The sequence below is a fragment of the Schistocerca nitens genome, chromosome 7, assembly GCF_023898315.1.
Source record: "Schistocerca nitens isolate TAMUIC-IGC-003100 chromosome 7, iqSchNite1.1, whole genome shotgun sequence".
NCBI classification, from domain to species: Eukaryota; Metazoa; Arthropoda; class Insecta; order Orthoptera; family Acrididae; genus Schistocerca; species Schistocerca nitens.
The window spans coordinates 281,456-306,986 of NC_064620.1; the positions used below are offsets into that span (position 1 = coordinate 281,456).

The following is a 25,531-nucleotide window of genomic DNA, read 5'->3' on the forward strand; positions in this document are numbered from 1 at the left end:
ACCACTATCATTCATTTTCACTTTTAAATGTTTATATAAAATAAATTTTATTTTCCTGAGAACTATTTTTACACAACGAAGATGGGAGTATTAAGCAAACTCCTAACGGAAACTACTCAAAACATTATCTTATAAAAAACATAGAAATTATTTCTGTGTGTGGGTACTATAAGCTACATTTGATCATGTGCCTCCAGTTATAAATCTGCTACATATATCAAGTCAAAGGCAGACATCAAATGGCAAATGCAACACGGAGTTTAACAACGAAACAGGCAGTGTTGACAAGAAAGGAAGACAGCACATGTATTTATCAGCACTTCTCAGTTTCTTTCTTTTATTTTTCTTTTTTTACTTGTGGAAATTTAGGTAACAGTTTCTGGATTTGGCACTCGAGATTACTTTCTACTGTACTAGAATTTTACTCTTCCCTATTACTGTACATAGTCAAACTGTTGCATCTTTTGTATCTTGTACATTACTTCGATATCCTTTTCTTCCCTTCTGGCACTATTTATTTTTGCTTACTTCCATTTCTAACCTTGCCTTTTTCCTTCACATTGGAAAACCTTTTAGTTTAAAAGCTCAAGAAAATTTTGATTTCAATAATTATTTCAGGAATAATAGAAATATTGTAAAAAGATACATACCACATTAGGGTTGAAAGGTGGCTGAATTTTCTTTGCAAGCAGCAACTCCCAATCAACAGAGTCAAAGAAAGAATGTAGTTTTACTTCATCGAATCCACGATAACCAGATCCCAGGCGCTGCTGGTTGTCTTTATGTAATAACTGTAACATAGAGATACAAGAAAAACTATTTTTCCTTAACCATAGTAAAACTATTACAAAAGTGAGATACAGCTCCTCTAAAATTATTTCAGTTACTCTATTTGCTTAGGTTTTAGAGTAGATGGTTAACAAATATCATCTTCAAGGGAAACGAGAACTGTAACAGCCAAGGTCTCAAAGAAGAGAGTCAAGTATAAACACTCGAGAGCTATACTGTTTCGTAAATAGATCATCAAAGAGAATGGAGGAGAGAAATGTCGCCACTTACAATACATAAATTTGTGCAGTAGGAAGTAAGGGAACTGAATATCTGGAATAAATCAAGGAGAGTGAAAGTATTCTTTTTACTAGCTTGGCATTGTTATAATGACTCAAATACCACTATTTTTTAAGTTCACCAACACAAAGGAGATGAAAGGGGGGATGAACTGAATTTTTAATGCTATTAAAAACCTGCCTGTTTTGACGTACTCTCGTTCCATTACCAAATCAATAGCTGCAGTTTGTATGTTGCCAGATGTGGAATGGAAAAAAATAATAAAAATTTGATACATCTATCATAAAGAGCATTCAAACAGATTTGTCACTATGTACGTAAAACTGTTGACTGAAGGTAAAATATGACCCTCCAACACTTCCTTGGGAAACACCATTCTCTTCATATAACAGAAAGATGGTGACTGTTATGGAAATAGCATTTGTTCAGTGAGGATTGAAATATAATAGGAAGTTATGCTATCAGCTTCCACACACCAATATTCATATATTCGTTAAAATTTCAAGACCTATACCTAATGATCAACGTGACACCAAATTTTGTTGATGTGTACACTGATAGGCCAAAACATTATGGGCCCTGCCTACTGTGACGTTTGGTGCCACCTGGAGGCATTGCACGCATGTGACACGGTGACAAAAGTATGTAAGCAGACGGGTGATCATCCTAGCAAAGATATGGGCTGCAAATGGGGAAATACATTCAGATAAGTGACTTTGACAAAGGGCAGATTATTATTATTCACAGGCTGTGAACAAGTATATCGAAAACAGTGAAGCTGGTCAAATGATTGTGTGCTGTCGTGAGCGTCTGCGGAAAGAGGTAGAAGGACAGTGAAACTAACACTAGGTGCCAAACTGTTGGACATTCACGACTCTTGACTCAACATGGGTTTGGAGGATTGTTTGCTCTGTATAGTAGGACAGTAGAACAGATCCGTGACATCTCTGCCAAAAGAGCACAATGCTTGTGAACGCTGTTCATCATACATTGTCGAACACGGAGCTCTGCAGTAAACCACCCTCCGTGTTCACATGCTGACCCAAAGACATCGTCAATTACGATTGCAGTGGGCACGGGACCATCGGGATTCGACAGTCTATCAATGGAAACATGTTGGCCCTTTGGATGACTCTCATTTTTGCTACACTAGTTAGTCTGTTGTCTCCACAAATGCCATCATTGGGGTGAACGGTGGCCTGAAACGTGCAGTGCGCCATGGATGCACTATTACACTACGAGAGACATTCTATTGTGCTTGCACGGTAAACGAAGACACGCTGACAGCTGCAAACCACCTGCATCCCTTCATGCTTGATGTTTTCCCTGACAGTGATGTTGTCTTTAAGCAGTATAATTGTCCATGTCTTAGAGCCAGAACCATGCTACAGTGGTTTCAGAAGCATTATACATGGTGCATATGCCAGCAAGGAAAAAAAATAATAATTTGTGGATTTTCCAGGTTAAAAACACGCTTTTTGTGGGTGAAAATATACTATCTCCATGTTAAGTAACAGTATACTTTCCCTCTGAACTGTAAAACAGACTGGAGTCTGGCTCTAGCTGCCAGAGACTGCGGTCATGTGTGTGCAAGTTGCATTTGTGTGAGTGTGTGCATGTGTGTGTGTTTTCTAATTTTGAAAAAGGCCTTGTTGGCCAAAAGCAAATTCTGTGACAGTCTTTCTGTTGTGCTTTTCTGCGACTCAGCGTCTCCACTATATGGTGAGTAGCAACTATCCTTTTCATTACACTGTTACATTCCATTCCAAAAATTAGCAAGGTTACTTGTGAAGCCAGGAAACTGTATGACTGGCAGTTTTTATTCTACTCCAGGAGTAAATATAAAGCTTTATGGGGAATTAAAAATGATAAAACATGGTGTCCTGCCAGTCCACAATTTACTGAAGAATGGCAATCTGTGTATTAACAAACATAAACAACACAAATTAAGGAATAAAGTCAAGCCTAGAGGGGATGCCAAGGCTAGTGTTGAAATATACCTTGCAATCGAAAAACACTGTGTTTCACATAACATAGATATGTAAAATTCTGTTAACGGTTTCAGTGTGGTTTTTGGGAAGCCAGTTTTCTTGGAGTACCATTACTGTATTATCTCACGTTAGGTTCTTTATTATGGCATAATGCCATATGTGCCACAAGATAAAATGTACACTTGAAATTCAACTAATTGTTGAAACTAGCTAATAATGTGGAATGAAACACTGTTTCAAATAAATTGACTGTCTTTGTGGAAAAGATTAATAAAGGCCATTTTCTTTAGCAATCTGACAAAAATAGCTTCAGTAGTGTTCTGCAAAGTCATTAAAGCTTGCCTGCTAATAACATGGAAATGAAATAAGATCAGAAAACTGAAACTAACAACATATTTTAGGCTTCCATAATTATGTAAATATATTTTAATTCATTTCATAGCACCTGGCCATAGAAACCCATTTTGTTTTCATCTGACATGAGAGCTGTAAATGGAGAGAGAACAGCAAAATCAAGACACAGAAATGTGGGTCACATGGAGACTCTCCCTTCTACAACTCTGACTGCTGTGAATGTGGCAGGTTAGGAGTGCCAGAAAATTTTTCCACGCAGCGTCTGGCTGCTTGCAGCTACAGCTTATACATGTAGCCACACTTCAGGTAGTGAGAAACAGGTGAAAGTGCTGCTCATAATTGACTTCAGCTCTGTGCATGCTCATGAGTAACTGGTAACTACCCAAACATACCTAATTTAAACAGTTGTGATGTCACGCTCATTGAAAGCAGTTTGTTGTTATGAAATATTACATAGTCTTCATGGTCAAGCATTTGACACATTTTGCTTTTGGCAGACACTTGTATGTGCATTATGTTTTGTTGTTGTAAATGGCGCATTTCCTTTGTAACTTAAGTTTTGCATTGGTGTTTTTCTCTTGATTATGTTTTACTGCTGCAGTATTATTCTGCAGTAGCGGGCTAAAGTAAAATTCTTTATTAGAGTATCAGTTCTTACCAGTCAAAATTACAAAAATTTAACTCTAAAATAAAACAGTGAAAAATTCCTGGAATTCTAAATCCTGTGTTTTTCCCAGTATTCTCCCAGATGAAAAAATTTCCAGGATGTTTATGGATTTCCCAGTTGCGCTGGGGCTCACACACCCTGATTATAGCAAACTCGTGTCTACGTCTCAGTGACCAAATTCAGCTGGTGTAAATCCTATGGAACCCATCTGGCTCACTATCGAGCACCATCATTGCGTACAAAAATCAGTGGCCTGTTATTTATGCAAATTACATGACCTGTGCGTAGACATCCGATGCCATGTACCTACAGAAACCTACCAAGAAACTGTCTGATCCCTGATACACAGAATCAGTGATGTACAGTATTTTATTCCAAAGATGGACAAACATGCTATTAAAGAGGTGGTCATAATGTTTTGGCTCATCAGTGTATAACAGTATACTAGCACTAACTCATTAAGGTAGCTGAGTACTGGTTTATACTTATGCCCAGACCCCATGAAAGCCTCAGACCAGTGTGTGTATGACCACTGCAACTGGCATGTGCAGTGGCAAATATCGTTTTGAAACAAGTCCTACATCAGTCTGTCCTATAGTGCCAGCTCCAAACGTCAGATGCTTCCATGGTGAATGTGACGTGTTAACCTCCATCTGAGCAACATATAGACAAATTTGAAGTGTAATAGCCTGCAGTGTCATTCGTTGTAATTGCAATGTCTGTTACTATTTATTGAAGTAATGTGAACAGGCATCATCATGTCAGTGATTTTTTTGAGGTTGGAGTAGTGTCCTTCATGCTACTCCGTATGTCATTTTTAACACAATAACACTTAGTTCCTTGTGGTGAGGTACGTGCAAGTGTTCTTCAAAACAACAGCTTCTTTGGCCCACACATTTGGCATGTACAGGGTGAACAATGATAAAACCAACATACTGCAGGGACAGATTCCTGACTGGAAATGGAGGGGAAAAGGTCCTATGAACAGTTGTCTGGAAATGGACGGTGTGCATGCAATGGCAACAAATAATCTTGTAACACAGTACAGAACTGCACTGCATTCATGTCACAACAGATGTTCAAAGTGGCCTCCATAGGATGCAATCCATGCAGTCATATCTTGCATCATGGATTGCCACATTCTTTCAAAACGTTCCAGCCCAGCTCTGAATAGCATCACAGGCATCATGAACACTATGTTGAAGGGTCTGCACATCAGGTACTGGTTCAGCATACACAACGCTTTTCAAATGCCCCCAGAGGTAAAAGTCTGGGGGTTTAAGTCTGGTGATCTAGCAGACCATGCTACATGTCCACCACATCACTTTCAAATGTCTGGAGAAGATAATGTTGAGGTGTCGGCAAACAGTAATGTGGAAGTGCGATAGTATTCCATCGTACAGAAATAACAGCCCACGCGGAGTATTACACAGAAGTCCAGGTATGTTCCTCTGTCAAAGTGTTGTGGAATAATAACCAGTCCAAGTATGTGGTCACCAAGAAATCCTGCCCCAATTACTGATACTGGAGCAACACTGATGAGATGCCTCAATCATTCCCAAGGTTAGTCTGCAGCCCACAAATGACCACTGATGACAGAAACCCCATAATTGTGATGGTCTGGTGTAAAAACCACCCACAAAATCCTTCTTGTTGAGTGAAATCTGCCACTGACAATCCTTGCACTCATTGCAGATTAAAGGGACAGTAGCAGCTCATGCAGGACACACGTAACCGTGCTTTGGCTTACACCATATTGGTGGACCACTTGCCTGGAGCTTGTACTAAAGTTTGGCTCGAAATCCTGTAAAACCTGGTCCTCCAAATCTGGTGTACGCAGTCTACCATCTCCCTGCAGGTTCATCTGTCTGATCACATAAATGCCCAAAAAGGGCTTGGAAAGTTGAGTGATGAGATTGTTGTCCATGAGAGTATTTGTTTTTGTGTAGCTATGCTGCCTCGCAGCCGTTTCCATCTGTGTAACCATACATCTCTGCTTGTTTCAACATGAATACCAGACCATTCTGCTGCTTACAGGATGCTGCATCAATGATACAACCTGCAACACACAAGGAACACATGGCACGTGATCAGAGGAACTCTCATTCATCAGTTGCATCTACCATGGCAATGATGCATTTCCAGACACATGTTTATAGAATCTTTTTCCCTGCATTTTCAGTCAGGATTCCCTCCCTGCAGTTTGCCAGTTTATTAAAGTAATCTTTTATGTCTGGTACACAGTGGGCTTCAAATTATACTAAACTCTCAAAGTCAGAGACCACAAAGCTCTGCAGTCCTTATCATTTGTGTACTGCCATGTACTTTTTCCATCACGAATCTTTCTTGGTGATGTGGTTTTCACAAATGTTGGCAATGTTTTGTTTTACACATTTCTCCAGCAATTTTATTCTTTGAAATAGTTTATCAGTTGTTGGGTAGCTCCGTCACACACCATCAGGTGGCTTGTGGAGTATGGATGTAGATATGTTTGTTGAAGACCCTACTGCCCCACGTGAGGTACTGGGATGTTGGTATTCTCATCTAGGTGGAAGTATACTCTCAAAAATTCACACAATTGCTGTATACTATGAATAACTCCAGTAACTTTTGTGCCTGCACCTTGCTATAGGAATTTTGAGCTAAACAGGCAACACAGACCTTAGAAACACAACTGATTCTCCAGTTTTTTATTTAGGTACAATACATTGTAGAACTCCAGACCATGAAGTTAGATTGGTGGAGTAGGAAGAAAAACTGAACAAGATTGAGAGAGTTGTAGTAAGATTATCATTAGTGTAGAAAAAAAATTATTTTGGCTTTAGCCAAACAGAACTAGACAAAGAACATATGGTTCATCACAGGGAAAAAGAGTGGGGATCAGATTCTGGTGAAGTACTGATATGAAAACTAAAAGTAATATCAATACCTAGTGAATGAGTATAAGTCACAATTGGAATCTTGTTTTAATAATTAACGAACTCTACGCTCACATTATAGGACAAAGTACTGTAGAAGACCTTTACAGATAGTTACAGAAGTTGATAAATGACAGCAAATCTCCCAAAAAGATTGTAACAGAGGACTGTCATGTTCAAGTAGGGCAAAATTTAAAACATTTTTCAGTGGACATGTTAGGGTGTGAAGTGAGAAATGAGAAAGGTCATATGTTAAGACAGTTTATACAAAACAACATGCTTCTCCAAGATGCAGTTTTATGCAAGAAAACAATACGAAAATAGACTTAGCAAGAACAAAATCCCAGTAAAAATTGCCTGTCTTGTATTAAAAATCAGACTCATGGGATAGGATGACAATCTGCAGTAAGTTTCAAATTTGTGCTAGACACTTTTCTTTTTCTTCTTTTTCCTCCTCCTTTCAAGTGTTGCGTATATGCCTGTTTTGTCCTCTAGTTTGTGGCCTGTTATTTTTTCAGTACCTGTCACGAACTCATTACTGTTTTAGGCACTGCATTTTCATTCAGTGACATGATCTCTTCCTATAATTTGACATTCTTTCATCTGTACATTTTTTCCTTTCAGTCTTAGTTCTTGTCTGACAGCTGTACTCGTTATATCAGATAATGTATAGCCAGCAGCTCTTCCTGAGAAGTCTATTTCTGCAGCTTGTATACTTAATTGATTTTCAGCTGTTATTGTCATGTCTCACTATCATGAAGTATAGATGGTGATGCAATTCTTTTGTAGAGCTTTATCAGGCTTTCTTTCCGCTCACCATTTTATTGTGTTCTGTATATGGTCTCATCAATATAACAAAATCTTTCACTTTTTGGTGCGTCTTTTTCGTTTGTGAAGCTGATTATATTTTCCAAGAAGTTGAATGCAATCACTCACTATTTTTTTGGTCATTTATTAACATTTTGCTTGGGACTGGATCTTTACTTTTGAAAACCCTGGCTTTTATCTTGTAGGGTTGAGACTGCTAGGTTATAGACCTTGGCACTAATTTTTAATTTAGAAATGCCTCTTACAATTATGTCTCTGATGTCTGCTATAAGAAGTTGGTCATCAGCAAAAAGAATTGTCATTACATAATGTCGATGAAGGAAGTTATGGACGTGAAACCTTATTTCGTTTAGCCACTGTCTCAACATTTCCAACGACAATGAAATTAACAAGTATTAGAGACAATCTGACATACTTGTTGTAATCCTAATTTTGATCTTACTTTCATATTATCTTTTCTGGCAATGCCAATTTTGGAGTTTTAGTACATTTGCTGGATTTTAGTAAGTGTGTGGTATGCTTCTACTCTCTAACTGCAGATGTGTGTGTTTATTAAATTCTACATACTTTTCACTTGTTATCTCATGACAAATGTATCTGAACAGCACCTACCCATCCTGAGCCCAGTTTGCTCCTCCAGTAACATAGTTCCCCAAATTACTGTGTGCTTGTGTTATCTTCGAATATATTCCATACCCATTTTTGAGTAAGGAGAGGACCCTAAAATCCTCAGTGTTTACTGTCTACTTTCTTAAACAAAGGTGTTCTTGGGGCCAATTTACACCAGTTTGGAATTTCTTTTATTGTCCAGCATTTGTTGATGAAAAGGAGGAATTTAGATGTCAGAAGATGCATACTCTATCAATTCAGGGGTTATGCTGTCCCTTCTTGGTACTTTCATGTTTTTCACTTTCTGTAGTACATTATCTAATTCTGTCATTTCTATTTTGTTTACACTTACTCTTTTTTTTTTTTGGGGGGGGGGGGGCGCAAAACTGCTATGGTCATTAACGCCCGGTCCGTGACTTAGGAAACAGTAAAAAACCGAAAATGGAAACCAGCAGCAATGGGAACGAAAGTCATAAAATTGGAGAAACTAAAAGCAGAAGGAAGGCTTAAAAATCCACTACAGAAAGGGGTTGGTTGTCCCCAAAAAAAGCTTCAAATGACTGACATCATTTCACTGGCACTAATAAACTCGAGAACGCGATCGGCTGAGCGTGTGTCATCTGCTAAAATCGACGATATATCAGGCGATAGCTGTAGACGGGAGCGTAACGGATTAAAATAGGGGCACTCAATTAAAAGATGTCTTACCGTCCACAGCTGAGAGCAGTGGGGACAGAGTGGGGGAGGATCGCCGCTTAAAAGATGTCGATGGCTAAAAAGACAGTGCCCTATCCGGAGTCTAGTTAAAATTACCTCCTCCCGACGACGTGTTCGGGAGGAAGAGGTCCAAGCACAAGGAAGAGCTTTCACGTCCCGCAATTTATTATGGGGAAGTGTCAACCAACGCGCGTGCCATAAATGAACAACACGACGAAATAAAACGCTCCGTAGATCGCCGAAGGGAATTGATTGGATAGCTGGCCGAAGAAGAGAGACTGCAGCCTTGGCTGCAATATCGGCCGCCTCATTTCCACAGATACCAACGTGTCCCGGGAGCCAGAGGAACGCCACCGAGACGCCACCCAGGTGGAGCAAGCGCAGACAGTCCTGAATCCGGTGGACCAGAGGGTGCACAGGGTAAAGAGCTTGGAGACTGAGGAGAGAGCTGAGAGAATCTGAGCAGATTACGTACTGTATCCGCTGATGGCGGGGGATGTAGTGGACAGCCTGGAGAACAGCATAAAGCTCCGCAGTATAAACCGAACACTGGTCGGGAAGCCGAAAGGGATTTTGGGTGTCGCCAACAATATAGGCACTCCCTACACCTAACGATGTTTTCGAGCTGTCGGTGTAAATAAATGTGGCGTCCGTCATTTGTGCACATAGAGCAGCAAATGCCCGACGATAAACAAGTGAAGGGGTACCATCCTTGGGAAATCGACGAAGTTCACTGAGCAGGCAGATCCGGGGACAGAGCCAAGGCGGTGCTGTACCCCAAGTTGTCAAGAAGGTTTTATGAAAGTGGAAGGAAAGAGAATGGAGCAGTTGACGGAAGCGGACTCCCAGTGGTAGTAGGGGCGGCCTGCATACCCTACATCAAAGGAGGCGTCGAAAAAAAAGTCAGAGGCTGGATTAGCAGGCATGGAAGACAGATGGCTAGCATAACGACTCAGAAGGACTGCTCGCCGATTGGACAGCGGTGGTTCAGCAGTCTCAGCATAAAGGCTTTCCACAGGGCTGGTGTAAAAAGCTCCAGACACTAAACGTAATCCACGGTGGTGGATAGAGTCGAGACGCCGAAGAATAGACGGCCGAGCAGAGGAGTAGACTATGCTTCCATAGTCCAATTTCGAGCGCACTAAGGTGCGATAGAGGCGGAGAAGGACCACTCGGTCCGCTCCCCAGGAGGTACCATTCAGGACACGGAGAGTGTTGAGGGATCGCAGACAGCGAGTCGAAAGATAGGAAACGTGGGAGGACCAGCACAGTTTTCTGTCAAACATAAGATCCAAGAATTTAGCGACGTCTGAAAACGGAAGGTTGACAGGACCTAGATGTAAGGAGGGCGGAAGAAACTCCTTATGTCCCCAAAAATTAACACAAACGGTCTTACTGGGAGAAAAACGGAAGTCGGTTTCGATGCTCCAAGAGTGGAGGCGATCGAGACATCCTTGAAGACGTCGTTCAAGAAGGCTGGTCCGTTGAGAGCTGTAGTAGATTGCAAAATCGTCCACAAAGAGGGAGCCTGAGACATCAGGAAGGAGACAATCCATAATTGGATTTATGGCAATGGCAAACAGTACAACACTCAGCACGGAGCCCTGGGGTACCCCGTTTTCTTGAGAGAAAGTACGGGAGAGAGTAGTGTTCACCCGCACCCTAAATGTGCGCTCTGCCATAAATTCGCGAAGAAAAAGGGGCAGCCGACCTTGAAAGCCCCAAGAGAACAGTGTGTGGAGGATGCCTGTCCTCCAACAGGTATCGTATGCTCTCTCCAGATCAAAAAATATTGCTACTGTTTGGCGTTTCCGGAGAAAATTGTTCATGATATAAGTGGAGAGAGCAACAAGATGGTCAACTGCAGAACGATGCGTTTGGAAACCGCATTGGGCAGGTGTTAAAAGACTGCGGGATTCCAGCCACCACGCTAAACGGTAATTCACCATACGCTCCAAAACCTTACAGACACTACTCGTGAGAGAAATGGGGCGATAGCTAGAGGGGAGATGTTTGTCCTTTCCAGGTTTCGGAACAGGGACGACGATAGCTTCCCGCCATCGTCTGGGAAAAGTACTGTCGGTCCAAATTCGATTATAAAGGCAAAGTAGGTAACGCAGACTATGGGTTGATAAATGCAGCAACATTCGGACGTGGATACCATCCGGTCCTGGGGCGGAGGAGCGAGAAGAAGAGAGTGCATGTTGGAGTTCCCGCATGGAGAAAACAGTATTGTAGCTTTCGCGATTTTGAGAGGAGAAAGCAAGATGTCGCACTTCCGCTGCACATTTCTTCTGGAGAAACGCTGGCGGGTAATTTGAAGAGCTCGAAATCTCAGCAAAGTGCTGACCCAATGAGTTAGAAATTGCGACAGGGTCCACTAATGTATCATGCGCGACAGTGAGCCCAGAGACTGGGGAGAAACTAGGCGCGCCTGAGAACCGTCGAAGCCGACTCCAAACTTCTGAGGAGGGAGTGAAGGTGTTAAATGAGCTAATAAAGAATTTCCAGCTTGCCTTCTTGCTATCGCGGATGACATGACGGCATCGCGCACGGAACTGCTTATAGCGGATACAGTTGGCCAAAGTAGGATGGTGGCGGAAAACGCAAAGAGCACGTCGCCACTCACATATTGCGTCACGGCATGCCTGTTCCACCAAGGAACTGGGGGGCGCCGGGGTAATTCGGAGGTGCGAGGTATTGAACGTTCCGCAGCTGTAAGAATAACGTCGGTAATATGTGTGAACTCATCGTCGACGCTGGGAAAGTGACGGTCATCGAACGTCGCTAGAGATGAAAAAAGTGTCCAATCGGCTTGGGCAAACTTCCAGCGTCGCGGGCGCATATATGGCAGTTGAGGCTGCAGTCTAAGGACACATGGAAAGTGGTCACTCGAGTGTGTATCATCAAGGGTGAACCATTAGAAGCACCGAGCTAGCAGAACAGTACTGACCACAAGGTCCAAATGAGATAAATTTGTCATGGAGGCAGACAAAAATGTAGGGACTCCAGTGTTGAGGCAAACTAGATCCGCTTGGTGGAAGACGTCTAGCAATAGTGAGCCACGTGGACAAGGATGTGGAGATCCCCAAAGCGGGTGGTGGGCATTGAAGTCCCCAACCAGCAAATAGGGGGGTGGAAGCCGACCAAGAAGATGAAGGAGATCAGCTCGTGTCATTGGTGTGGACGATGGAATGTATACAGTACAAAGAGAGAACGTGTATCCAGAAAGGGAAAGACGGATGGCGACAGCTTGGAAGGAAGTGTTTAAGTGGATTGGGTGATAATGGAGAGTATCATGGAGAAGAATCATGAGTCCTCCATGGGCTGGAGTGCCTTCAACAGAGGGGAGATCATATCGGACGGACTGAAAATGAGGGAGAACAAAGCGGTCATGGGGACGCAACTTTGTTTCCTGAAGGTGACCGGCGAGGAGGATCGTAAGAGGATCGACAATTCATCACGATTGGCTCGAATGCCACCGATGTTCCAGTGGATAATGGACATAGGGTGGACAGAAAATGGAAGAATGTGAGCAAGGTTGCCGTCAAGTCAACGACTGCTCAGAGCTTGCGACCGACAGCGTGGAATGGCACTCAGCCAAAGGCAGAAGATCCTAATCCATAGGTTGTTCAGGAGCAGCTCCTGCCACCAGCGATCGGCCGGTTGATCGGCCGCCAGCAGTGCGCCTCGGCGACACAGAAGACGGCCGAGGGCGACTTCCGCCAGGTGGTGCTGTAGATGAGACACGCCTTGGCGGAGAAGGAGATGAACTGGGTTTCTTATTAGCCTTCTTGGAAATATGATGTTTAGATGGAGGAGGAATCGATGGTTGTGAAGTTGGGGTACGTAAAAAATCTTCACGAGTATGCTCTTTTTTCGAAGTCTTGGTGTCTGACTTGTGGGCTCGAGATTTAGCAGAACCCGATGAAGGGTGAGCCATAGAGTGGGCAGGCGAAAGTGGTGAGGTTGAACGGGCAATCTTTGCGCTGGCCGATCTGACGACCGTGGTACTAAAGGTGAGGTCGCAAGTCTGCGTGGCCGCCTCCTTTGTTGGCCGAGGAGAAGCAAGGACAGTGCTGTATTTTCCTGCCTGAGGCACGGTGGGCTGTCGACTGGTGAATAATTTTCGAGCAGCAAAGGTCGACACCTTTTCCTTCACTCTGATTTCCTGGATGAGCTTTTCGTCTTTATAAATGGGGCAATCTCGAGAGGAAGCAGCATGGTCACCCATACAGTTGATGCAGCGAGGGGATGGAGGTGGACAAGCACCCTCATGGGCATCCTTGCCACACGTAACACATTTGGCCGGATTGGAACAGGACTGCTGGTGTGATTGAACCGCTGACACCGATAGCAACGCGTAGGGTTTGGGACGTAAGGGCGAACGGAAATTATCTCATAGCCTGCTTTGATTTTCGATGGGAGTTGAACTTTGTCAAATGTCAAGAAGACAGTGCGGGTTGGAATGATGTTCATGTCAACCCTTTTCATAACTCTATGAACAGCCGTTACGCCCTAATCAGACAGGTAGTGCTGAATTTCTTCGTCAGACAATCCATCGAGGGAGCGTGTATAAACGACTCCACTCGAGGAATTTAAAGTGCGGTGCGGTTCAACCCGGACAAGGAAGGTGTGGAGCAGTGAAGTACGCAGCAACTTTTGTGCTTGGAGGGCACTGACTGTTTCTAACAACAAGGTGCCATTCCGTAATCTGGAACAAGACTTTACAGGACTTGCAATTGCGTTGACACCTTTCTGAATAATGAAAGGGTTGACCGTGGAGAAGTCGTGACCTTCGTCAGACCGAGAAACAACAAGGAACTGTGGCAACGATGGAAGAACTGTCTGTGGCTGAGACTCAGTGAACTTACGCTTGTGAGCAGACATAGTGGAAGGTGAGGAAACAATTGCGGAAGAATCCCCCATGATTACCGGCGTCTCCGATGGCGCGCTCCTCCCTTAAGGGGGCCCTCTCTGAGGGCACTCCCGCCTTAGGTGATTGTTCACACCTCAGGCCACACCTCCCGACAAATGGATGGAGGGACCAATCGGCACTTTCGGAAATTATCAGCTCGGGTAATCACCCCTCCCTGGGCCTGGCCGTTACCAGGGGGTACGTACGTGTCCTACCTGTCTACCCAGGGCGGGGAATTACGCGTTACCCCGTCACCGGCCACGCATGGAAATGCGTGGGTCGGCCTTCAGACACGCACAGGGAGGAAAAACGAGAAAGGAAAAGGAAAGAAGAGGGGTCTCAAACGCCGCAGCGGAGAAAAGGGCAAAGAGAAGAAGTAAGGAAAAGAGAAGGACAGAGGAAGGACCAAGACTTGCAAGCGTAGAAAGCAAGGAATTGGTAACAGTTTCGAGCGTCCGTCTCCGGACGTAGGCACAAACCATACTCCCAGAGGGGGAGAAAGGGAAGGAAAGAGCCAGAGGGGGGGGGGGGGGGGGGGAGCGAAGATGGGGGATGGGGAAGGATGCGGAAACGGAAGGTATGCAGCCCGGAAAGGAAGGAGGGCCACATTAGCTCGGGGTCCCATGCTCGCTACGCACGTATCCACAAAAGAGTTGTGGATCCCCTGGGGGGATTGTACTTCTTTTGTCCAACACTTCTTACAGTAACCCAACCACTGAAACTTAATGTTCATCTTTTGTATCATTATTCCAGTACAGTGGTGTGTTGATTAGCCATACTAAATGGGGGACACGGATGTTTGGAAAATGGTTTATTTGGGTAATCTAACTATACTTTTATTTACCAATAAAAAACTACATATATTTATCAAAACTACAATCTCTTATTATTACAAAGGCAAGCACAGTAGGAATGTATATAGTACAGCCTAGTAAACAAAATGTATGTAATACATATGCATTTTCCATGTACACTACATACATACAGAATCAAAGCTTAAAAAAGTCCTTAATTTTGGACTGTCTAACCAAGCCTACCCACTTACTAGCAGCTAAGTCACGTACTTTTTCACGATCATATCTGATATGAGCCATTTTCAACTTGAGCTTCAAACCATCACTGCAAGGCAGTACCTAAACACGTAAAAGCTTTCTGGACAGCTAGTTGATGAGATGCTGGGGTGACAGGCAAAGTTGACAAGTGATTGTAGCTGAGCACAAATGGTTACGATTGTTGGCAACTTGGCAGTGTTGTGGAGGAGGGGAGGGGAGGGGAGGGCGGGGAAGCGGCATGTGCGAGCAAGTAACAGTTTGGTTGAGTGGTCATTCAGTTGACCGACATACAGATAATTGACGCTCTACTGTACTTAATTATTTTATATGCAATATTCACGAATATCTTTTTCTATTTAGGTTACAGAGCAAAAATAGATGCAAAGCTATAAAGAAACACAATCATCAAGCTGAAAGTCCTTCAGAAGATATTAAATAAACAAGGTAGGAAATGACATACTTACCAGCCTCCTATCTATAACTCACAAGATATTCACCAACATTATCACCAATAGAGTGTAAAACAAATCATTGAATTTTAAGAAAGCAAAGAACAAGATGCTTTTAAATGAGGATCTAGAACAACTGGCCATTTACAAGGCATAAATAAAATTTTAGAATGAAGCATGAGTGTAAATTATTTTTATACTCTTTCATTCACTGGTAATTGCAGTTTAAAAAGACAGTAAATTATTATTTTATAGAACATCTGGTGGAATTGCCGTAGTACATGAACAGAGTGCCAACAAGATAATGTATTAAGTAGTTTGTAGTACATGTACTGGGATAGATGTTGCTTACAGAGGACTAAACATTGAATTAACTCTTCACTCACCGCCAAGGAAATGAGATTTCTTCAAGACTATTTCAGTTACAAAAATCAATTTTTTTTAAACCAATGCATACAAACCTTGGCAAGAATGTCTTTTGCACTTTCCGAAATCCCAGTCCTTAACTTCAGTGGTTTGTTCAGAATGCGGTCATACATGTCATGAGTATTGCGTGAGTAGAAAGGGGGTAACCCATGCAACATTTCATACAATACAGCCCCAAGACACCACCAGTCCACACTGCGATCATAGCCCTGATAGGAAAGAAAACTGTCATCACTTTTTTTCTTTTATTATACAAAATTCCAACACTGAAATAACAAACAGTGAGAAGCAAACACACTTGCAGATGAAATCTAGGAGTATACAACTGGAGTAACCAAATGTGGAATACCCCAATAAAAACTGTTTTAAGAGAAGTATATTGCAGACAAATTCAGTGGAAGAATCCTCACGAAATTTAATTTAAGTGCTGCTGCACTTTATTATTCAAATCATTCTTTACTTTTGCTCATCAGTGTAACGGCCCTTATTAGGTTGGATCAGTAGAGGAGGTAGAGTAGGTAGAGAAGGTCCAAGAAACAGCAGCACATTCAACAGCAGGTTCATACAATAAGTATGATAGCAGCAATGAGATGCCCATCCAACTCCTTTGCAGATGCTACAAGACTCACATTGAGCAACATGCCGTAGATTGCTTTTAAAATTGAGGTGGCAGGCAGGAAGAGGGGTTGAGGATGGGTACCCATCAACTCAGAGGGAGGCAGATGGTTTGCTGGCTAGGAATGTGAGAGGGAGGAGCGGCAGATGTACGAGCTAGGTATATGAGGCCTGATGGCGGAGGCAGTGACGAGCATCGAATGAAGAAGCCGACATGGAGATGTGGATTGGGATGGGGTGATAGGACAGAGGAAAGGCAAATTGTTGAGTGGGAGGTGTGGGGACAGAGTGTTAAGGGTTACTGGAGATTCAGGCCAGGAGGGTTACAGGGGCAAAAGAAGTGTTTCAAGGTAACTCCATCTGTGTAATACACAAAAGCTGGTGCTGGAGAGAGGGATCCAGATGAACTGGGTTGTGAAGCAGCTATTAAAACGAGCATGTTGTGCCACCAGATGGTCAACTTTGTTTTTGGACACAGATAGTCATTCATTCTGGTGGAGAGTTAGTTGGTTGTCACTCTGAGACAAAAAATGGTGCAGTGACTGCAGCAGAGTTGGTATATCATGTGGCTGCTTTCACAGGTGGCCCTGCCTCTGAAGGTGGAGGACAAGCCTATGACCAGACTGGAGTAGGATGTACCGGGCATGTCTTTTCCAGGGATATGATCCCTGTCGCAAGGAGTTGGAAGTGGGAGTGGCATAGGTAAGGACTAGAATTTTGTGTATGTTGGGTGGGCAATGGAATAACACTTCAGGATAGTTGGGAAGGATCTTGGGTAGGATGTCCCTCATTTCAGGGCATGATAGTTAGTGGAAGTCCTAGTGAAGAATATTGTTTAGTTGTTCCAGTTCAGGGTGATAAGAGGGGTGCTCCTTTGTAGCTGATTCTTGGGGGTGGAGGGAGCGTTAGGGCTGTATGGTGATATGGCCAATGTGCACTCAGTATGTCTGCCCGGGAGCCTCATCCAAGATGTAGAGATGGCCTCGCCGGAGGCTATCATGCATGAAGGGTGAGTCATCTGAAAGTAGGAGCTGACAATGGGACCAGTAACACTTGTCGCATGGGTTCTGAGGTTATCCTCAGTTCATACAGGTGGCTGACTGAAGTGGTGAAGACTGCTGTCTTCACATATGAAGTGCAAGCAGAGCTCACAATTTGCAGCATTGTTGCCAGACTTGGTCAGGTTCCTTTGGTTCAGAGCCAAGTGAAGGGTCTCAACCAAAGGCTTCATCAACTCTGTGACAGTCTTGGCTGCAGATTTATAGATCTGTGTTCAGAGATAGGAATTTGCAGGACTCCCCTTGATAGGCTGGGGTGCACTACACAAAGGAAGCCACTTTTTTTAGGCTATGTGGCACCCCGAGATACTCCAATGAACACTGGGCAGCTCATATGCAGAATGGTAAGTCAGACCACAATCAGAGTAAAGACACTTTGACTGTCAAAATTATTCTTGGGACTGAGAGATGGCTGACACACGAAGTAGAAAGCTTTTAGATATTTGGCGATTCATGGAACATGTATCAGAAAGACAGATTAGATGGCACAAGAGAAGGTGTGTTCACTGCAGTTAACAATTTTTTTTTTCCCCATTGAGGTCCAAGTTGAGTATGACAGTGAAGTCAGCTGGTAATGTATAACAGGTCTGGGTGGAACCAAGTTAATTATTGAATGTTTTTACTGGCCACCTGATTCCACAGTGATAGTTTTACAGTCATTCAAAGAAAGTCTACAGGCAGTAGTGCGTAAATATCCAGAGCATGCAATTGGAGGTGACTGTAATTAGCCGAGTACATACTGGGACATCTATGGATTCATTGCAGGGGGTACAGACAGACAGTCTTGCAAAGTGCTTTTGAACAAGTATTCCGAAAACTGTCTTGAGCATCACACATATACTGGAAATATCTTAGACCTTGTAGCTACAAACAGGGTGTACAATATCAACAATGTCAGTATACAGACTAGGATTAATAATCATAATATCATTATAGCAACTGCAGTTACATAAGAAGTCGGTCAAGAAGGCTAGGAGTGTGTTTCTGTTAGAAACAGCAGGTAAGCAGTTGCTAGCATCTCTTTTAGACAGTGAACCGACATCACTAAGTTCCAGTAAGGTGGATGCAGAGGAATTATGGGCAAAGTTTAAACAGAATGTAAACTGTGGTCTGGAGAACTATGTCCCTAGTAAATGGACTGAGGATGGAAAAGACCTTCCATGATTTAACAATGAAATCTGGAAAATTCTGAGGAAGCAAAGGCTGTTGCACTCTTGGTTTAAAAAAAATGCACAAATGACAATGGGCAAAGGTCAAAAAAGATTTGTATGCACAATGCATACAACTACCATCATCTTACATCAGCAAATGTCTGGCCAAGAACCTGAGAAAATTCTGGTCCTATGTAAAATCATTAAGTGGGTTTAATGCTTCCATCCAGTCGCTCATTGACCAATGTGGTGGTGTAGCTAAAGATGGTAACAAGAAAGTCAAAGTTTTAAATTTTGTTTTAAAGAAATTGTTCATGCAGGTGAACTGTATGAACATACCATTATTTGACCATCAAACAGACTTTCATATGGATGCCACAGTAATAAGCATTCCTAATGTAGAGAGACAACTCAAAGTGTTGAACAGATGTAAGGTGCGAGGTCTGGATCGAATCCCAATTCAGTTTACAAAGAGTACTCTACGACATTGGTCCCTTACTTAGCTTGCATTTATCATGAATCTCTCGCCAGTGCAAAGTCCCAAGCAAATGGAAAAAAGTGCAGGTAACTCTTCTACATAAGAAGGGTAAAAGAATGGATCTGCAAAATTACAGACCAATATCCTTAACTGGGGAGCCTATGTCCACAAATCAGCACGGTTTTGGAAAGCAGCGCTCTTACAAAACTCAGCTTGTCCTTTTATCACATGGTAGACTGAAACTATGAATGAAGGGCAATAGCAGACTCCATATCAATATATTTTCAGAAAGCATTTGACACGATGTCACATTTCACACTATTAATGAAGGTATGAGCATATGGAATAGGTTCCAAAATATGGGAGTGGCTCTAAGACTTTTTCAGTAATAGAACCCAGTATGTTTTCCTCAATGGCAAATGTTCGTCAGAGACAAGGATATTGCCAGGAGTGCCCTATCGAAGTGTGATAGGACTGCTATTATTTTCTGTACACATAAATGATATGATGGACAGCATGGGCAGCAACCTGTGACTGTTTGTTGAAAACACTGTGGTGTACAGGAATGCATCGTCATTGAGTAATTCTGGGAAGATACAAGATGACTTAAACTAGTTGTTGTGATGAATGACAGCTGGCTCTAAATTTACAAAAATGTAAGTTAATGTGGATGAGTAGGAAAAACTAACCTGCAATGTTTGCCTACAGCAGTAGTAATGCCCATCTTGACAGTCATATCATTTAAATATCTGGGTGTAATGTTGCAAAGTGATATGGAATGGAATGAGCATGTGAGGATTGTGGAAGAATTTTGGGAAAGTGTGGTTCCCTGTAAAGGAGACCGCTTATAGGATGCCCGCAACCTGTTCTTGAGTACTGCTGTGTTTGGGATCCGTACCAGGTCAGATTAAAGGAAGACATTGAAGCAATTCAGAGGCAGGTTGCTGGACTTGTTATCTGTAGGTTCAAACACCATGCAAGTTGCAGAGATACATAAGGGTCTCAAACGGGAATCTCTGGAAGGAAGACAACATTCTTTTCGAGGAACACTATTGAGAAAATTTAGAGAACCAGCTTTTGAAGCTGATTGCAGAATGATTCTACTGCTGCCAACATACTTTTCACATAAAGACCATCATGATAAGATATGAGAAATTAGGGTCCAAATGGAAGCACGTAGACAGTAATTTTTCCCTTGCTCTAATTGCAAGTTGAACATGAAGGGAAATGACTAGTAGTGGTACAACGTACCCTTTGCCACGCACCATATGGTGGCTTGCAGAGTATGTATGTACAGGTATATGTAACTGTAGATGTGAGGTACATTGATATACAGGGAGATGGCATCAACAGTGACAAGTAAGGCTCAAGGAGGTAAAGTGGATGGTGGTGTGTGGTGGGAAAGGTGGGGTGGGGGGGTGTCAGTAAATGAAATGGTTAGTATCTTTGATGTGAGAGGCTAGGTTTCGGGCAACTGGTTGGAATTATTGGTTGACAAAAGTGGAAATTCTTTCAGTGGGAGCACAATAACCAGCTAAAATGGGGCATCCCAGATTGATGGGTGTGCAGAGTGTTTTTGGGGTGGAGGAGAGAGATGGATTCAGGAGAGAGGAGGTCCTAGGAAGCACCTAAGAATTTCAGAAGAGATTTAAGGTTATGTTGGACTTCTGGGATGGAAACCCTATGACAGTAAGTGGAGGAGTCAGACAGTTCACAGAAGCTTTCTGTCAGATAGTCACTATGATTCATCATGACAGTGGTGGAGCCTTTGCCTATAAGCTGGATGATTAGATTAGGATCTGTTTTGAGTTAATGTATGGCTGTCCTTTCTCCTGCTGAAAGATTAGTGTACTTAGCAAAGGACCTGGGAAGGCTGGTGAGGCTAAATTTGAAGTAAATTCCAAAAGGGGGTGGTTAAGTGAGGGAGGAAGGTAATGCTTGAATAGTGGTATCAACAGGAAGAGGAAACCTTCCTACCTCCCAAAACAACTCCTTGTCTGTTTCCGGTTTATGGATGATACCTTTATGGTCTGGACTCAGGACCAAGAAACTGTATCCTCATTGCCCCACAACCTCAACACCTTGTCTTTCATCCACTTCACCTGGTGCTACTCAACCCAATGTGCCACCTTCCTGGGCATTGTCCTCCACCTCTGATGGCTCCATCCACAATTCTGTACATTTTACACTCACTAAACACCAACAATGCCTCGATTTAGACAACTGTCATCCCTCCCATACAGCCTCACCATCAGTGGAAGGCATACGTGCAGTAATGAAAACTCCCTTGCCCAGTACACCGGTCTCTTGATGCCTTCACTAACACACAGTGACTGCCAAACCCAGTTCACAAACAGATTTCCCATGCCATATCATCATACAGTGCTAATCCTCCCACCACCCTCAAGAATTAGTTATAAAGGGGCACCCCCATTATCATCTTCAACTGGAACGACTGTACAATATCCTCCGGCTGTGCTTTGATTATTTACCAGGCCCTGAAATGGTGGACATCCTACCCTAAATTCATTCCCACCTCTTCAAAAGCGATATTCAGTCACCCACCCAATGTACACAACACTCTAGTCCTTCCATTTACCACTCTCATTCCCAACACCTTGCCACAGGGATCATATCTCTATAGAAGACCCCCACCCTATCCACTCACCCAGCATTCCCTACTCCAGTCTGATCACAGGCTTATCCTATCCCATCAAACGCAGGGTCACCTTTGAAGCAGCCACGTAATATACCAATCTGCTACAATCACTGTACAACTTTTTATGTTGGTGTGACAACTACACAATTGTCTAACAGAATGAATGGCCACTGCCACACTGTGGCCAAGAACAAAGTTGGCCACCCAGTGGCACAACATGCAGCTGAATGGAATATGCTTGATATCAATGGCTGCATCACATCACAGACCATCTGGAACCCTCTCTTCACCACCAACTTTCCTGATCTATTCAGATGGGAATTATCATTGCAACGCATCCTTTGCTCCGGTAACCCTCCTGATCTCAGTCTCCAAGTTTTCTCTTACTTTTGTCTGTGCCTGTCGAGACTCAAAGAGCCTGCTACTCATTGAGTGGTCTCCTTTGGTCCTAAATTATTTACATTCTACCAGATTTTTCCCACTATATTTGCCAAAAAAATTATCCATTGAATTTATCATGAAATATTTAATGGTGATCATTTGGTAAACATTTAACTATTTGGCATAACCAACTTTTGTGAACTCTTATTTGTGTATTTATGCAACAAGCAAACACAGTAAAAATAACTATCAATGTAGGGATCAGTCTATGAAAATTGTATATTTCATTTACACTCTTTTTTTACAATTAATGGCACAAAAAATATTCATGTTTAGCTACTAGATAAGTGGGCCTCCTATTTGTTACAATATTTCAAGTGTTTCTGAACAACTTACATGTTAAAGAGAGAATATTTTACTCTTTCAGTGTTGTCAATTACTTATTTTCTTCTCTTATTGTCCTTAATTTCTAGAAATGCACAAACAATTACTTTCTAACATCCTTGCTGGCATTGACTACACACTGCAAGATGATCTTGAAAGGTAAACACGATTACATGCCACTTAAACTAAATGCACAAAAGTAGTAGAACACAGGTCCACCTACTAAATATAGCAGTACAGTACAAACAATTGCACGATACTGCAGATGTTAAAAAATCTGCATTTATTTTAATCCTTGCGACCCTCCTTTTCATTCTGCTCCGGCACTGGATGATCAACCAACCAACTACCTTTTATATTGTGGCGACCACACAAATTACAATCTCTGGAACATTAACTGCTGTCACGAGCCACCATGTTTAATTCAGTCTGCCTTTGTACTTCATGCACTGTTCATGTGTATCAGTCTTTATGGTAAAATATATGTGTACATAGAAAACTTGAGAACTGTTTATTACGTATATTACAATCCGTATCCAGTATCCCATATTGGTGACTCCGATGTGATAGCCCGCACACGGGATTTGGGAAGCTGTATTCTGTGTGCAGAGACAGTGTAACCCACAAATGTCACAGAAGACTGACGCAATTGGAATTTTTCTTTGTTGACTTCGACACTGTTGGATGCCAACGTCTGGAGGAACTGGGATAAATAATCTTCGTGGTCTTCAGTCAATTTGCTGAAAATGAGGATGTCATCCAGGTATGCGAAGCAGAACTTGAATCGTTGTAAGATTGAGTCAATGAAATGTTGCCACGTTTGTGGCGTACTCTTTAAACTGAATGGGATGAAGTTGTACTGGAACAAACCGAGTGGTGTGATGGTCGCAGTCTTTGGAATGTCTTCCGGCACTACGGGAATCTGGTGATAAGCACGTTTACAGTCAATCGCACTGAAGATTGTGGTGCCCGATAACATATGAGTGAAATCGTTTATGTTTGGCACGGGGTAATTTTCCATGACAGTGCAAGCCTTTAAACGTCTAATCACCACACATTCGAAAAGAACCGTCGTGTTTGGTGCCGAGGTGAATTGGTGAAGACCAATTGCTGTCCGATAGCTGTAGGGTGCCTGCCTCCAGAAGTTCATTAATTTGCTGCTGGACTGCGCGCCACTTAATGGTGTTGAGGCGTCTAACATTGTGTCTAATAGGCAGGCCGGCAGTGGTAATTAACTTGTGTGTCTTTCCGTCAGTGACAAAAGAGACTGAGAACTGCACACGAGGCTGAGTAACGTTCTGATGTGGAGTTTTGGGACAAGTGGGACGCGATGAGGCGTAGCTGTTAGCGTGTGTGGGAAAAGGCAGCACGTAAGTCACATGCCTATTACGCGATTGCGGCGTGCACTTGTTCGTAGAGGTCACCTGTGCGCGCAGCACAGAGCAGAGAGGGGCACGCAGAGAGTGTCTGTTGTTAACTAAGCCTTGTGCAACTGGCGTGGGCGAGAGAGACCCTGGCGTCGCACGAGGGACAGCGATGGCTGCCGAGTTGCTTGACTGGTGCGCAGGAGAGGGGGAATGTTTATCAACAAGTGGGGCCACTGCCTGTGTAGTGGGCTTGGTCGTGCTGTGCGAGCGACTGTTATTAGAGACACTGTTTGAAACATGAGGCACTGCGCGTAGTGGGCGCTTAGGTGGTGCAGAGGTCACTGAACGCGAATTGTCACACGCAATGAATGTTTTTGAACTAACCTGATGAGTGTTCGAACTGATGCTCGGCAATGAAGTTCAATCCGGTGAAGGAACTGCGGATTGCAGTTTCAACAGCGAGATGCGGGCCGCAGCAAGCTCATTGTTAAGTGTGAGCAATGCATCGTTTCTGCTCGTCATTCCCCCAGCGGAGGTGCACCGCTGAGTCGTATTCTGAAAGTAGGTTAGTGACGCAGGTCACAATCTTCCCCGTGAGGGCAGAACATTCGCGAACTAAATCCCATATTGCGGTGGAAACGAAACGAAGAGAATGGGTGCCGGAGCACGCTATCCGAGTGCTATATGGATGCTGGACTACGTTCGGGGAGAGCTTGCAATGGGACAAAAAATCCAAACCGAGAATTGGTTCGTCGATTTCGGTGATGTAGAAGATCCACGGGATATCCAGAGAAGGGGATAGGTGCACCATCAATTTCACAGAACTGACAGTTTGTAACATTGATGTGTTGACAGCTCATAGGAGAGACTTCGCAGGGAGGAGTCGGTAGGAGCCAATGATCGAGGAATGATAGACACGTCAGCACCAGTGTCAATTAGGTAGACAAACTGCGGTGAAATGTCTGTCACACATAAACGATCGCTCGGCCGAGGGGACGAGTGGACGGAGTGCAATGTCAGGGGACACCTGTGAAGTTCCCCGCAGGACTCTGCATCATTTAGGTCCTGCAGTCAGCGTTTGGGTGTTGGCAAGTTAACCTGCACTTCTTGGGCTCAGCCAAAAAAAATCTTGTGGTACCAACAGTACGGATGAGCCGGATGTGGCGGTGGCGGTGACTGACTGTGACTGTGACAGCGGGGGAGGCTTGTCGTCGTTGACCTGTTCTGGAACGTAAACTGGGAAGTATGGAACGTGGGCGAGTCTTGAGTGCTCGGAAAGAGGAGTGAGCGAACGAGTACTGCCTGGTGGCGTAGAAGGCGTGGAAGCGGAACGGGCCCTGCCCCTGCCTGCAGACAGCCAGTAAACAGGAGGTGTAGTGTCACACACAGCGATGGAGGAGGAGCTGGGTGTTTCTGGCGCAGGAGCGCATACAGCTGATCT

The 25,531-nt window shown here is 43.4% G+C and overlaps 1 protein-coding gene across 2 annotated transcripts in view; it reads right to left on the reverse strand.

Annotated features, from left to right (window-relative positions):
- The window catches only part of LOC126195128 (serine/threonine-protein kinase Sgk2-like), a 119,541-nt gene that overhangs the window by 7,943 nt on the left and 86,067 nt on the right, over positions 1 to 25,531 (reverse strand). For both annotated transcript variants that reach the window (XM_049933624.1, XM_049933623.1), the window contains exons 8-9: positions 16,033 to 16,206; positions 651 to 791 (exon numbers count right to left, since the gene is read on the reverse strand). In XM_049933624.1, coding sequence (XP_049789581.1) covers positions 651 to 791; positions 16,033 to 16,206 — 315 coding nt within the window. The remainder of the gene's footprint in view (positions 1 to 650; positions 792 to 16,032; positions 16,207 to 25,531) is intronic.